This window comes from Leuciscus leuciscus (assembly GCF_965113295.1).
Source record: "Leuciscus leuciscus genome assembly, chromosome: 20".
Lineage (NCBI taxonomy): Eukaryota > Metazoa > Chordata > Actinopteri > Cypriniformes > Leuciscidae > Leuciscus > Leuciscus leuciscus.
In genome coordinates this window covers 30352704-30367692 of record NC_138744.1, presented here as the reverse complement: position 1 = coordinate 30367692, position 14989 = coordinate 30352704, and the positions used below count along the sequence as shown (strand labels likewise).

Here is a 14989-nt window from a genome sequence, read left to right as displayed (position 1 = left end):
GTTTCGAACCCATTTCACCAGAAGAATATGCTTTAGTAAATCTCGATCATAACATTAAAAGCCGAATTTTTTGACATACTAAGTCATAATTATGGATTTCAAGTCAAAATTGCGACTTTTTATGTCATGATTATGACCTACATTATCTCTTTTTTTTTCTTATGTGGGAGAAATGGGCTTCCATACTAAAGGGTGACATTTCTTGTTCAAAGTATCTTATTATATTTTATTTAATTGAATGTTGTTCTTTTTATTGTTATTACTGACACTTTATTGCTCTGCCAATATTGTTTGTAAAACAATTATTTCAATAAAATATCAAATGAAGTATGCTAAAATAAAAAAAGGAAATTACAGACTAAAAGTAGTAGTAGTAGTAGTAGTAGTAAAACATACAAAAACATATCCCAAATATAAAAAATACAACATACACAACAGCATATAACATTCAACCTGACCTATAGTATTTTATGTTTAAGCTTGATGCATGTGGAGATTTGAATTTTATTATTGGAGTCATTATATGTGCTATTTTTCTTTTTCTTATAAATATGTTACGTTATGATATAGATGTACCCTGAATGAAAATCAGACTTATGACAGTTCGTTGGAGGGAAGGGGTTAAATAATTAGAGAAGACTGATGACGTCTGCTGAAAAGTGTTAAACGATTTTTACATTTTGATAACAGATCAAGATTTAAGTATTATTTTTATTATTGTTTTTATTATTATTTGATTAACGTGCACTGACGAATCATGCAAAATAAAACAGGAACGTGCATTAAGAAAGCAAATATTATCAGTCGGCTTTCAACGTTGACTTCAAAGTAAGTGTGACAGTACTTATAAAACAATGTAACCAATCGCAGTAGCCTCTGGATGCCACGTGACTCCACACGGAAGAGACTCTCGAGTGGCATTTCCTCCATTCATTGAAAATTTCTTCGCGTGCAATTCTTGGGCCGCATTCCGATTCAGAGGCTCTTCAAGTTCACTTGACTTTGACAGTTTTCAGTGGTTCACTTGACATTTAAAATGTCCTACAACGCTAAATACAGATAGACGACAGATTTCGCGAATTATGACCGTTGTGAAAAATAATGACACTTTAGCATACTTAGAAAAAGAGTAGCTTACTACAGAAACTGTGAACCATGTAATGTTTTTGAGCACTTAAAGGGATTGTTCACCCATAAATGAAAAATCTGTCATTTACTCACCCTCACGTTGTTTCAAACCTGAATTAATTTCTTTCTTCTGCTGAACACAAAATAAGACAATTTGAATTATGTTGGTATAGTTGACAGCCATTGACTTCCATAGTAGAAAAATAAATAAATACTATTGAAAGCATCAACTGTTTGGTTATCGACATTCTTCAAAATATCTTCTTTTGTGTTCTACAGAATTTGATGATAGAATTTTCCGTTTTGGGTGAACTATCACTTTAATTGCAATGTTATTGGAATTAAATACAAATGAATTCATTTGAATTAGCTGAATTTTAGTTGGACTTAAGTACAACTCTATCCCCCGGTTTCACAAACAATTTTAAAGCCTAGTCCTAGACTAAAATGTAAGTCTGAGCTGTTCCAACTGAAATAAACTTGCACTGACTGATCTTAAAATATATCAGTGCCTTTGTTTTGTCTCAAGATGAACACCAGTAATGTTTTTTTTCTAAGCATGTTTATGAAAATTATTTAAATGTCCTAATTGAACTATGGACTAATCCTGGTTTAGGCTAAACCCTGTCTGTGAAACCGGGCCTTTATGTCATTTCATAATGCTAAACTGAAATGTAGTTTCACTTCTACTGAAACTTGTATGCCATGTAGCTATTTATATATACATGTAATTGATGAAATTGCAATGTAGTGCATTTAAAATATATGTACATTAATTATTTGCAATAACACTAACAGAGTTACAATTATAATCAAAAACTTTACATGAGCTTTAGTATGTCAGAGAAATCAGACAAACACATCAGGTGTGACTCGCATTCAGTATTTTATTGTTAACATTCTCCATAATAATATCACCATATTACAAAACACAGGAAAAATACAAAATAAAGATAACACTGTAATCTGACTCGGCAGCATTTGAAACAACGTACAGAGGACAAAGGGAGGAATGATGAAATCAGAGAAGGACAGTGTGAACGAGATGTTTAAAATAAGGCAGGTTAGTCAAGAGTCCATGATTGAATCTGTACGGAAATGTAAAGAGTACTGGCCGCTTTGAGTGAGATTGTTTCTTTCTTTGGTTTGCGGCTTGTGAATATTCAGAATCTGTGTGACAATGAACATGCCACAACTTTATCCATTATGTGTTTGCTCAGTGTTAGGAAAAATAATAAATATGGGTTTAATATTATAAATTGTGGAATCACTTTATGGTAGTGGTTAGCCTGTCAAAAAATATCTTGTGTTGCCATGTAAACTACATTATGTCAGTGTAACGCATGGTTTTCCTTTGGTTTACACACTGTCTGTGTCAGAAAGTTTGGCACAATAGCGATATTTAAAGGTGCACTCAGTCATTTCTTGTGTATAATGCGCTGGCTGATATGGCAGTCGTCTTGGGTTTATACTGACACTTTAGTGCAATGCAGTGAGGAAAACACACTGAGTGCACTTTTAAATGACATAAAACATGGATGGAAGTACTGTATTTATAGAAGTAAAAAAAATCCCACTGTATAGTTGTTTGGCAAATTTGTGTGGGCGAAATCCAGTCATTTCAATAGGAATTTCGCATGAGGGTGAGAGTCTTTGAACAACGCATATTGAACATGGATTTGCCGCGTTGACAAACAGAAATCTGCTTGATTTAAGTGACTTCTGTGTGAGCTGTTCATACATCGCTACGCTATTGACAATAGACAATGGAGATATTTTTTTGCCAGCAAAATTTAGCTAGTGTGAAAGCACCTTAAGACTAAACCGCTTATTATTCAAATGTACTTCAGTTGTGACTGAATATATATATATATATATAGTTCATATTTCATAAAAGAGTGATGCAGTCGGGTTCCGGAAGTAAAAACTCCATTCATTTTCTCCATAGGGAGAACTTATAAACCTTTAAAGACAGACCTTCTGTGAGCTACGAGGTTGTTAATCGATGGTATTTGATTCTGTTGAAGCCATCAGTCTACATTATATCAAAATAATAGTGTTTAACAATGGAATTTGTGGTGGAAAACTACATTGCCTGTTATGCTGTACAGAAAATGCCACTAATCAAAGCAAAACACACCAATAGATCTCTTTAGCTCCGCCCACTCTCACAAAGCACTGCCAATGATGTAATCGAATCTCCCTACGCTCTAAAAATACTAAAATATTTGTATATATTTGCAATAAACAAGCTGTGAAGTTTTCAGATACTTTTGTGCTTAAAGTCAAAGTTTGTAATTCACCTCGTAGCTGGCTGGCTTGGTTCATGGCTTATAACGCTTTAACAAAGACTTTTTAAAAATTCCTATGGGAATTGATGGAAAAAATACTCCCGGAACCAGCGCCGCTATTCTGAGAAAACTTTATAACTTGCAACTGCGAGTGATAAGAAAAAGAAAAAAAAAGATCGTGAAATATAAACTTTTTTCTAGCAATTGCGAGTTTATTTCGTACAATGCTGACTTTATTTCTCATAATTCTGAGTTTCTCACAATTCTGACTTTATTTCACGCAATTCTGAGTTTTTCTCGTTTTCCTCAGAATTGTCAAATGTAAACTCACAGTTGCGAGTCATAAAGTCCAAATTGCAAGAAATAAACTCACAATTGTGAGAAAAAAGTCAGAATTGTGAGACAAAAAGTCGCAATGAACTTTTTTTTATTCCATAGGAAAGAGATTGCAGAAACCCACAAGAAAAGCAAGGCATGAAAAAGAGCAAACGATGGCAAAGGAAGGCACTATTTAAAGGGACAGCTCACCTAAAATAAGTGTTCTGTTGTCATGTTGTCCACAACCCACATGGCTTTTTTTATTTAGGACATAAAAAACTAAAGTTTAGCATAATGTCTGAGTTGCTCTCTTCCATACAATAAAATTAACTCTAGAATGCACAAAAATGCACCATAAAAGAAGTCCGCACGACATGAGCGCTTCATTTCAAGTCGTACAAAAGCTTCGAGACTGAATATCTTGCTTGACTACTGTGGTCACCATTGACTTTCATTCTATAGGCAAGAGCAGTTTGGACCTTCTGCTATAAATAACTCCAACAAAGTCATAGAGGTTTGGAACAACATCAGTAAATGATATTGATTTTTAGGTGATCTGCTCCTGTAAGGCAGCTTTGCTCTCTGTTTGGCACTTGGGATCGATGTGCCTGTGTTCATGTGATGACTGTTACTGTAAGTGTGTGTGTGTGTGTGTGTGTGTGCGTGTTTGTCTGTACTCTGTAGTGTACAAAGCGATTATCTGTTGGTAAAACTGGGATTGTTCCTCTGTTCTTCACTCCTCTTGGTTCTGCTTCAGGAGAGTTTGTGTTTTTGAGCATTTCTCCTGTCCTCTCAGGACGTCACTCTGTTTTAGAGTGGTTGTTGTTATATGTAGCGTGACCATTCTGAGCTGGTCCGTTTTTCTTTATCTCTCCATTTTTCATCTCCTCTTCCGACTCCGACTCCGTCTCGTCTCTATCGGACCTCTCGTCTTCAACCGACGACTGTTGAGTAAGAACAGGAGAGAATCACAAATACAGAAAGACAGCCGATTTAAAGGGATAGAAACTTCTGTCACCTGTATGACTGTCTATCTCCCAGGGAACAAAACGTGAGATATTCAAAAAATTATTAATGTGCATAAAGCATAAATGTGATAATGACTCATGAAACAGTGACTCAATCCATTGTGAAAAAGAAGTGTGCTTAAAGGGATATTTCACCGCTGGAAAGATGAATGTGTATTTAAATTGTGTCATTTATGTAGCAGAAATGTGAAATTATTTTAGAAGTTGGTGCCTTCTAGACTGAGAAAAGCCAGAAAATGTATTTTTGGCTCATGTGGATGAAAGACAACAACTCCCAGAATGCACTTGCTCCGCTGCCCTACGAGGCCACTCCCAAGCCACGCCTACCGGTTACAGAGGGCAGTATCGGAAGAAATGATACAACTAGGCTACTAGTCGACTCGAAACTGAAAAGACGCTGTTTTATCGTGAGATCCCCCTATGGGCGGGTTGAACACATGCAGAACGAGCTCCTCCTACTGGCTGTAGTCTCTCGCCTCTGGACAAAAAAGCCTCCGATGACGCTAAATGATGATTTTTGCGTCATCTGAGGTTTTTTTCCAGACACACAATACAGAAATCTCTCGTCTCAGGGGGACATGAGGAAGGGAAGCACGGTCATTCGAAAATACTACCGGGTTTCTACTGATACAAAGCTTAATGCTAATCGGTGAAATATCCCTTTAAGAATGTATTGAATGTGCACTTGTAGTGTACTTCAAATCTGAATTTTTTTTAAACTACTGGCAGATAATACAATATTAATTAAACAACAAAATGTTATTAAAACAAAATTATATAAAATGTACTTTAAAGAAAACCTTTATTCTGATATTATTAAAGTGCACTTTTTAAGAAAAATTGTCATGAAAGTGTCTCTGTTTAAAGAAGTACACTTATTATTAAGTGCTTGAGAGTATAATTTTAACTGTAGTGTGTTATTCAAAATTACATTTAAAGTTAATATATTTTAAACATACTAAATTCAAACTACATCATTACAAATGTGTAATTACAAATATATTTAAAAACGTGGCACTTTTCGGTAACACTTTATTTGACAGTGTCCTTGTTACATATTTTACATGTACTTACCATAGTAATAAGAGTAAATTATGCATAATTACATGCAACTAACCCTCAACCAAAACAAATCCAAATCCTAACCCTATAGTAAGTACATGTAGTTACTTGATATTACTCAGTATTTAAATGTATTATTACAGTGTAACAAAGGCACCTTAAAATGAAGTGTAACCTTCAAAAAATTTGACTAGTTTCAATAGAAATGACATTAAAGTATATATTAGTTTACCATAAATGGCAGTACATTCAGAAGAACATTTTAACCATATTTTAAAGACAATATAAGTTATGAAATAACATATAAAATATGTACGTCCTACTTAAGTCAGTCCCAAAAAATTCAGCTAATTGCATTTAATATAAATTTCAACTATAATATATTTTAATTTAATTGGAATTAAAATGGAATTAAAAGCATTACATTCAGTTCTCACTTAAGTATGTACTTTAAAAGTATATTTACTATTTTTACTTTAAAAGAGAATTATAATACATTATTGAACTATCTTTGTTTAATTTTCTTTCTCACTCTGAACTACAGGGTGAGAAAACTAAATAAATAAAATCCCCACATAAGAATTTTTCTTCATAAGTCACAGACAAATGATCCTACAATATAATTATTTAAATTATAATAAAGATAATAATAAAAATAAGGAGAGTTTCAGTCATGGATGCTGTTTGGTCAATCCAGTGTTTCATCTGTGCCAAATATAGTAACAGTTGTGATGCAAAACCCCAATCTAAATTATATACATTTTTTAATAGATATATTTAAATTCACATGCATTTGTGTATTTATTTGAGTGTTATTTTTATTATTTATTTTATGCTGTGGGAATACAAATGTAAGAATCTCTCTTTAAGATCTGCTGATCCTGAAATAGCAGCACATGATAAACTAAGGACCAAACTGGTAACTGAAAATGTGTTAGTCGTACTTTACAGAGAATTTGCCTTTCTCAAATGTGTGTTTAGTCAGCATCGGTCTCCCATGTGTACAACCTTTCACTATTTTCATGAGATAAATGGAAACACTGTTTATCTGTTACTGATAAAACTGAATTCACACAGACGTACATTACTGCTCAAGAAGCGGAAGGCCAGGCGTATGATCAGAGCGGCCCAGAAGATGTGCAGACACAGCAGAACCATCAGCAGCCCGTTAAAGAAGTAATATCCAAAGAAAGGAGGGTACAGGGTCACGGGATACACCCATGTACAGTACATGATCCTGTGAGAAAGACAGAAACACATGAGTTACTGTATATGCAGGGCTTGACAATACGTTTTTTTCTCAGTAACCACTCAGCATTTTCACTGGCCACAACTTCGCTGTTGGGAAATTGCCTTTTATTAGGGGTGTGACGATACACTTAGCTCACGAGATGAGATGATACATGAGAACAAGACGAGACAATATTTTAATGCTATTTTTAAGAAATCTTCAATGACGATATATGACTGGAAAAATTGTATTTTATTCCACTGAATGTTACAAAATGCAAAACAATACGGGTGCATTTTGAAATGTTTTAACTAATCTAGGGCTGCCATTAATGATTATTTTGGTCATTGAGTAATCAGTCGATTATTTTGACGATTAATCAAGTAACTGGATAATATTTTTTGTGTGGTAGTAAAAATAGACCAATAAACCATAGCCTTTAAAGGGGTCCTATTATGCCCTTTTGTTAAGTGTTGATATTGTTTTTGGGGTAGTATACTAGAATATGCTTTCATGTTTGATTGTTCAAAAAACATAATTTTTCACATATTTTACATTATTACAGCACCTCTCTCCCCAGTCTGGCCTGTACACGCCGCTTAGTTTCGGTTTAGATGAAGCCCCTCCTTCTGAAATGTTTTGTGATTGGTTAGCTGGCTCAGTGTTGTCCAGATTGGCACCACTAAGTGCGTGTTCGGGAAATGTCACGCCCCTTACCATAACCGGGAGTAGGGTGACCACCCGTATCCACCATTTAATCACGATACTTGTGGGGAAACTATGGTAACACAAACAGTAACAGTAAAAACTAAGGAGTGGTGAACCATCTTACAAAAGCGTCTCTTTAAAAGCGACAACACTGGCCCCTTTCACACAGCAATCCCGGAAAATTACCGTAAAATTGGCAGAACGAATTTACCGGTAAATTTTAAAATGTGCTGTTCACACAAGCAACAGCGTTCTGGTTTTTTTACAGGTAACAGACCATTCACACATCAGTTCCAAAATACTGGTAAACTCTGTGATGATATCATTTAACTGGAAGTTAATGCGTTGTTCCAGGAGAAGGCTAGTTTTTTATCATACGTGACAGTATCTCTAACTTTTGTTGCCAAATCTCTTTATCCGCCCAGACGAGGAGAAACGCTTTAGTTTCAGTATCACTCCAATTTGAAGACAATTGTAAACAGTGCTGAGTAAACGCGTCATAATTTTATGAATGGCCCAGAGCTGCTCTTTCAACGGCTTCTGATTGGCCCATATAACTTCTTACATCAGCGCGTTCTGACCTCGTACGTGCAAAATACCGGTAATCTTCATTCCGTGTTCACACAGTGCATATACCGGTAATTAACTGGTAATGTTACAACTTCCCGTATATTTGAAAAGGTCCTGTTCACACATGATCTGTTACTGGTAATTTACCAGTAAAGACTGTATGTGTGAAAAGTGCTACTGTCTTCTCTAATGCAGCTCAACCAGGCCACGCCCCCTTTTTTGGCATATTCTGTGGGTGGGGATTATTTAAATGAGCCGCTCCTACCTATTTGAATATACATGTTGAGACCGGTTTAGACTTCTTTCGGTCGGACTTTAGGATTAAACTTGTGTTTAAGGTGTATAAGACAACACAAGTAAAACGTATACAGTGCATAAGGATTTGTCATCTTTTTTTTGTTTGTATTTTGTGGTTTTGTTTTTGATTAAAGTCATACTTTTTCACTTTATGACGAGTAAGAACTATTCTCCTGCCATTAGCTCTGTTGCAAAACCTAGTGAGCTGCCTTGCTGTCTACTGCCTACATAGGCAGCTGCCTTCTAAGAAATCATACTAATTTGCAATGTTTTAAAGTATTACACACACTTACTTCTTTGTCTTTGTTCTCAATCAAACAATTTAACACCTGGCTTTACTTATAAAGTATAATCTAGCTTATATCCACAGAACAACTGTATCATAATTGAAACTGGTGATGACAACATGTGTGTGTGGAGAAATAGAGAGAGAGACAGATGAGATGTGTACCGGAAAGGGAAGATGAAGAGGCGTGTGACGATGAAGATCGCAGCAAACAGGATGAAGATGTAGTTGCATGCGTTCTTCCATCTCGCGTAGTTAAACATCTTAGCTGACTGAGAGAGAGAGAGAGATGATATGAGGGAGGGAAACTGATGTGTATAGAAGAGATAGAGGGAGACAGAAATGGTTTTTCTACTGATATACACTACCGTTCAAAAGTTTGGGGTCAGTAAGATTTTTTATGTTTTTAAAAGTATCTTCTGCAAGATCAAGGCTGCATTTATTTGATTAAAAATACAAACAAAAACAGTAATATTGTGAAATATTATTCCAATTTAAAACAGCTGTTTTCTATGTGAATATACAGTAAAGTGTAATTTATTCCTGTGATCAAAGCTGAATTTTCAGCATCATTACTCCAGTCTTCAGTGTCACATGATCCTTCAGAAATCCTTCTAATATGATGATTTGATGCTCAAGAAACATTTATGATTATTATCAATGTTGCAAACAGTTATTTACATTTTTATTTCATGATGCTATGAGGAATAGAAAGTTCAAAAGAACAGCATTTATCTGAAATCTAAAGCTTTTGTAACATTAAACACTACCGTTCAAAAGTTTGGGGTCAGTAAGAATTAAAATTTTATTTTGGGGGGAAATAAATAAAAGAAATCAATACTTTTATTCACCAAGGATGAGTTAAACTGATCAAAAGTTACAGTAAAGACATTTATAATGTTAGAAAATATTATATTTTAAATAAATGCTGTTCTTTTGAACTTTCTATTCATCAAAGAATTTTGAAAAAAAATGTGTACACAACTGTTTTCAACATTGATAATAATAATGAATGTTTCTTGAGCAGCAAATCATCATATTAGAATGATTTCTGAAGGATCATGTGACACTGAAGACTGGAGTAATGATGCTGAAAATTCAGCTTTGATCACAGGAATAAATTACAGTTTAAAATTGTCATAATATTTCACAATATTACTGTTTTTTTTTAAATAGTTTTTTATCAAATAAATGCAGCCTTGGTGAGCATAAGATACTTCTTTTAAAAACATAAAGAAATCTTATTGACCCCAAACTTTTGAACGGTAGTGTACATGTCATGAGTTCTTTATCCAAAATCAAACGTTTGGGGTCTATAAGATTTTTGTAATGTTTCTGAAAGTCTCTTATGCTTACCAAGGCTGAATTCATTTGATCAAAAATACAGTAAAAGCAAAATATTTGAAAACATTATTGTAATTTTAAAAAGCTGTTTCCTAAATAAAATCTATTTTGTAAAGGGTAATTTACTTCTGTGATGCAAAGCTGAATTTTCAGCATCATCACTCCAGTCTTCAGTGCCACATGATCCTTCAGAAATCATTCTAATATATTGATCTGCACAACTAATATGCCCAGATCTTTAACCACTAATATACACAACATCTATCCTAGTCCACTCTCTTGACAATATCACATTGACGTCCCATTGGGTCTCTGTCTCTGGTTGTTCTACTCACCTCTAGTAGATAGTCAGCTGAATCATGCATGAACATGATGAGCGTTCCCGCTCTGATGTAATTAACACACCAGGAGAAACTGATCAGCATGATGGTGGCCACATGATGAATGATCTGCTCTTTGAAGTCCTGGAAGAAAGCGTAAGATAACGCTGATATCATTATACCATTATGAGATGTTCATACTACGCCTCTCATTTTAATGTGATTCACTATAAAGAAAACAGTGCAATAAAAAGGAAATCAATCATGTTCCCTGACTCACTAGTTTAAATTACACACAGCTAATACATTTCATGTGTTTGAACAGTCATTTCAGTTGTTTATAATTTTTTTCCTTTCCCATGAGGTCCAGTTATAGGGCCCTATTTTAACGATCTGAAACGCAAGTACCAAACGCGAAACACAAGTAACTTTGTGGGCGGATCTCGGGCGCTGTTGCTATTATACTGGCGGGATAAATGACTCTTGCTTCCCACGCAAATCTAAAATGGGTTGGCCTGAAGTAGCAACATTACTCATAGGTGTGGTTTGGGCATAACGTGAAATAAACCAATAAGAGCATAATTTCACATTCCCTTTAAGAGCAGGTGCACTTGTTCCATGGCGGGTTGCTACTATAACGGCGGATTTGCCAGGCGCGCGCCAGGAGCGGTTCACAGCCGAGGAGACCGACTTTCTCGTCAGAGCCGTAAAAGACAGAGAAGTGACATTGTATGGGGATGGGAGAAACACACCCAAATAAGCTTTGGTTAAACAGGCGTAGGCCTATAATCATTTTGGTAAATGTGTAAGCTAGATTTATGCCTATTTTTCACATCTTCATGAACACTACAATGATTTCCCTCGTGTGGAATATTTTTTCTTGTAATTATGTATGGTTTGCAAAAATGGCAACTGATGCGTCTATGTTTAGATATGAGAAGCAAAGTGTATGCGCGTTGTGCACACGAATGACAGAATTTTCATTTTTGGGTGAACTAACCCTTTAATAAAAACAGACTCCAGCTGTTCCAAAATACAGCAGCTAGAGTTCTTACTAGAACCAGGACGCATGACCATATTAGCCCCGTTCTGTCAACACTGCATTGGCTCCCTATTAAACATCACATGCATGTTAAAATCTTACTAATTACTTACAAAGCACTAAATGGTTTAGTTCCTCAGTACTTGAGCAAGCTCTTAACGAATTAAAGTCCTTCACTTCTATTGCAATTTCAAAATTCTGGCCAGAATATCAACTGCAGGAGGTAGATCCTCCTAAATAGGAGATTTTCCTATTTAGCACCCAAACTCTGGAACAGTCTTCCAAGGCACATTATCAATTTCTATTATTCAAATCCCTTAACGGATTGTTAGGCTGCATAAATTACATCAAACGGAACCGGGAACACTTCCTATAACACCCAATGTACTCATTACATCGTAAGAAGAATGGCATCTACGCTAATATTAGTCTGTCTCATCCTTATCCCGCAGTTACCGTAGTCAGATCCGGATCGTATCCAGATCAGACCAGCGCCAAGACACGACCACAACGCAGCCCTGAATGTCAGCAAAGACCGTGTCTACTAGACAATCCCCTGTGAAGGCATCGTTGACACAACAGCCATGGGCACTGATCCTCAGCAGAGACCACAAGAGTCATTTCTAACAGGGTGCAATTGCACTGAGGGCGTGTCCGAATCCACTTTTGCTAGTTTAAAGACGGGAAAAATTGTCGGTGCGCCCGGCGCATGGTCTAAAAGGGTTGCCCCTATTCTCTTAATGAGTAATGGGTGTGTTTTGGGCGTAACATGCAAAAAACCAACTAGAGTCTCATCTCCCATTCCCTTTGCTATTTTGTTTTTAAAGATTTCTATTTACATGCCGGAATTTGCAAGTGGAAAAATTTAACATGTCTCCAGAGCGCAAACGGATCTGCTCGTGCGCGAGGTTAAAGCACGGACAAGCCCGATTACACCATATCTTTATGTACACAATATTAATCTTTTACATTGTAATCCTTTTATTTTTAATATTTGGCTAGTTTGTGTGCTGTGTGCCCTGTGTGTGTAATACGTGTGTTGTGGACCAGCCTATAGGCTGGTCCACAATATTAAAGCGCAATATTAAAGCGCAATATTAAAGCGCTCTTTAAATGACAAAAAAAATGTGTTGGTCAATGGTGCAGTCTATTTCAGTTCCCTCAAAATAGCAACATGCCAACAATGCGCCTGAACACACCTCGTTTTCAGACCAGCGGCCCATGGGTGCATAAATAGGCGTAAATGCATTTGCTATTTAAACAACGTGGCGCAGGACGTGAAAATGATAACTGCGTCGGGCTGAAACTAGCAGAAAACACTTGTCGCACTTGCCGCTGCATTGCGCTGGGTGTATGATAGGGCCCTTAATATTCAACAATATAATTGATATGACTGTACTGACGCTGTTGTATGTGAACGGTGACATAATTTTTTTGCAGAAGTGCTTTATAGATTAAATGAACTAATTTAATAATTGATGACCTTTGTAAAGGATCTTAATCAACACTCAACTGACAGCTGAACAACAGCAGAAACGCATTTTCTTGTTATCTCTGTAAAGCGGCTTTGAAACAATCTGTATTGTATAAAGCGCTATATAAATAAAGGTGACTTGACACTATAAATTAACCCTTAAAAGCTAAGGTGGTGGTCTAAAAGTCCACATCACAGTTTTTAACTTCCATATGGAAGAAAAATAATGACAAATGTCTTTGAAAAAGCATGTTGTCTTGCACTGAGTTGCAACTGACAAAATAATGCATTGCATTAACAGTGCTTGCATTTTTTTATGCATTGTATTTTCTTGGGGTTGCATTTTTGGGGGGTGCAATTCAACATGGTTGCATATCTAATCTGTAAATATTCAACAGGAAACATTTTAACACACAATAGCATTTTCAAAAATACAACAATAAATATTCACAATCATTTAAAAATATTTAATTAAAATTACTACTACAATATTCAACAGGCAATTTTCGGTTCACTTTTTTTTGCGTTATAAATTTACTTCCACAAATTCAGGTTAAAATGTTAATGTGTATAAAGGTTTTCCTTTTTCTAATGTCAGAGAGTTGCAGAAGAATTTTTTTACAAAAAGTAGCACATGGAAACATATTCTAAACATCTGTCATCAACCTTGCCGCAAAAACAAAACAGCCTGCAATGATTCCCATAAACTGCTGCTTTGAATATTGTTCTGCTCAAATAACAATAACTAGGTGTTTGAATAAAACGATTAATTGAGATGCAAAGATGAGGTTTGCAGTGTGATGATGACGGTATGACTTATGGCAGACTTACTTTACGTTTGACATCGGATGCCACACTGAAAAGAAGCGAGGTGTAGAAACCCAGTTCCAGCATGTAGTACCAGTACTGAGACGGCAGGAGGGTCTGAATGAGAGAGATACGGTTCACTGACTCAGAACTTTCAGCATTCTGACATTTGATGACATGAGCTTTACAAATAATATGTAAATTATCCTAATCTAATTGTTATTACTTGGCTGCAAATTCAGTTAAGATGCAAATCATATTACTTGAGTAGAAGTGGGTGGTATGACCAAAACCTTTATCAAGGAAGTTCTATCACTTTTATGGTATCATTTATCATTTTACTTCAACTATATTTAAAAAAAAAACTGTACTTGCAGATCATATAATATTAATGAAATATAAGGCCACTTAAGTGCAGTTTAAGACAGTACACTTACATGACTGTTTCTTAACAGACTTAAATGCATTTTTACAAAGTGCAATAATGTGAAATTAAAAGGTTTACTATAAAGTACATTTTAAATATGCTTTAATAATCTTTTGTCGTTAAAGTACACTTATTTGATGTGTTTACTAACATACAAAAGCACATGTAAAGTACTTTAGAATTTTAACTGCAGTGTGTTATTCAATATTACATATATTTTAAATGTACAACATTACATTGTTCACACTTAAGTATGTTCTTTTAAAATATATTATTTCCAGTATTCCAAAGCAAACTTTTTTTCACAAGGGTTTCTCTCTTTATTTCTCTCTTTATTGGTGCTAACAAAAAGATAAAAAAGCTCCTATTCAAAGCTATGTAAATGCTTGGTTCTTATTCACCATGTATGCAGTATGTTAAGTTTGTTTCTAATTGTTGTAGGTTGTCTAATATATTCCATTTGCTGGAAATGACAAGATGCCCTTTAAAAAATGAGCAGCTCTACATGATGTCTGTCTTTGGTGTGTCATGTTTATAAAGGAGATATAACTCACCAGAGTGGGGAACCCTTTCCACATCTCCTTTAGATCGTACAACCAGGGTTTCTAGAGAAAGAGACAGAGAGGAAGGATTGTGTTATGCAATAAATCAGCAGA

The 14989-nt window shown here is 35.3% G+C and overlaps 1 protein-coding gene across 2 annotated transcripts in view; it reads right to left on the bottom strand.

Annotated features, from left to right (window-relative positions):
• Window positions 1-1995: 1995 nt before the first annotated feature.
• cers2b (ceramide synthase 2b) overlaps window positions 1996-14989 on the bottom strand; it is a 38296-nt gene continuing 25302 nt past the window's right edge. For both annotated transcript variants that reach the window (XM_082150448.1, XM_082150449.1), the window contains exons 6-11: window positions 14888-14938; window positions 13931-14023; window positions 10599-10727; window positions 9085-9191; window positions 6911-7064; window positions 1996-4681 (exon numbers count right to left, since the gene is read on the bottom strand). In XM_082150448.1, coding sequence (XP_082006574.1) covers window positions 4538-4681; window positions 6911-7064; window positions 9085-9191; window positions 10599-10727; window positions 13931-14023; window positions 14888-14938 — 678 coding nt within the window. In that variant the 3' untranslated portion in view covers window positions 1996-4537. The remainder of the gene's footprint in view (window positions 4682-6910; window positions 7065-9084; window positions 9192-10598; window positions 10728-13930; window positions 14024-14887; window positions 14939-14989) is intronic.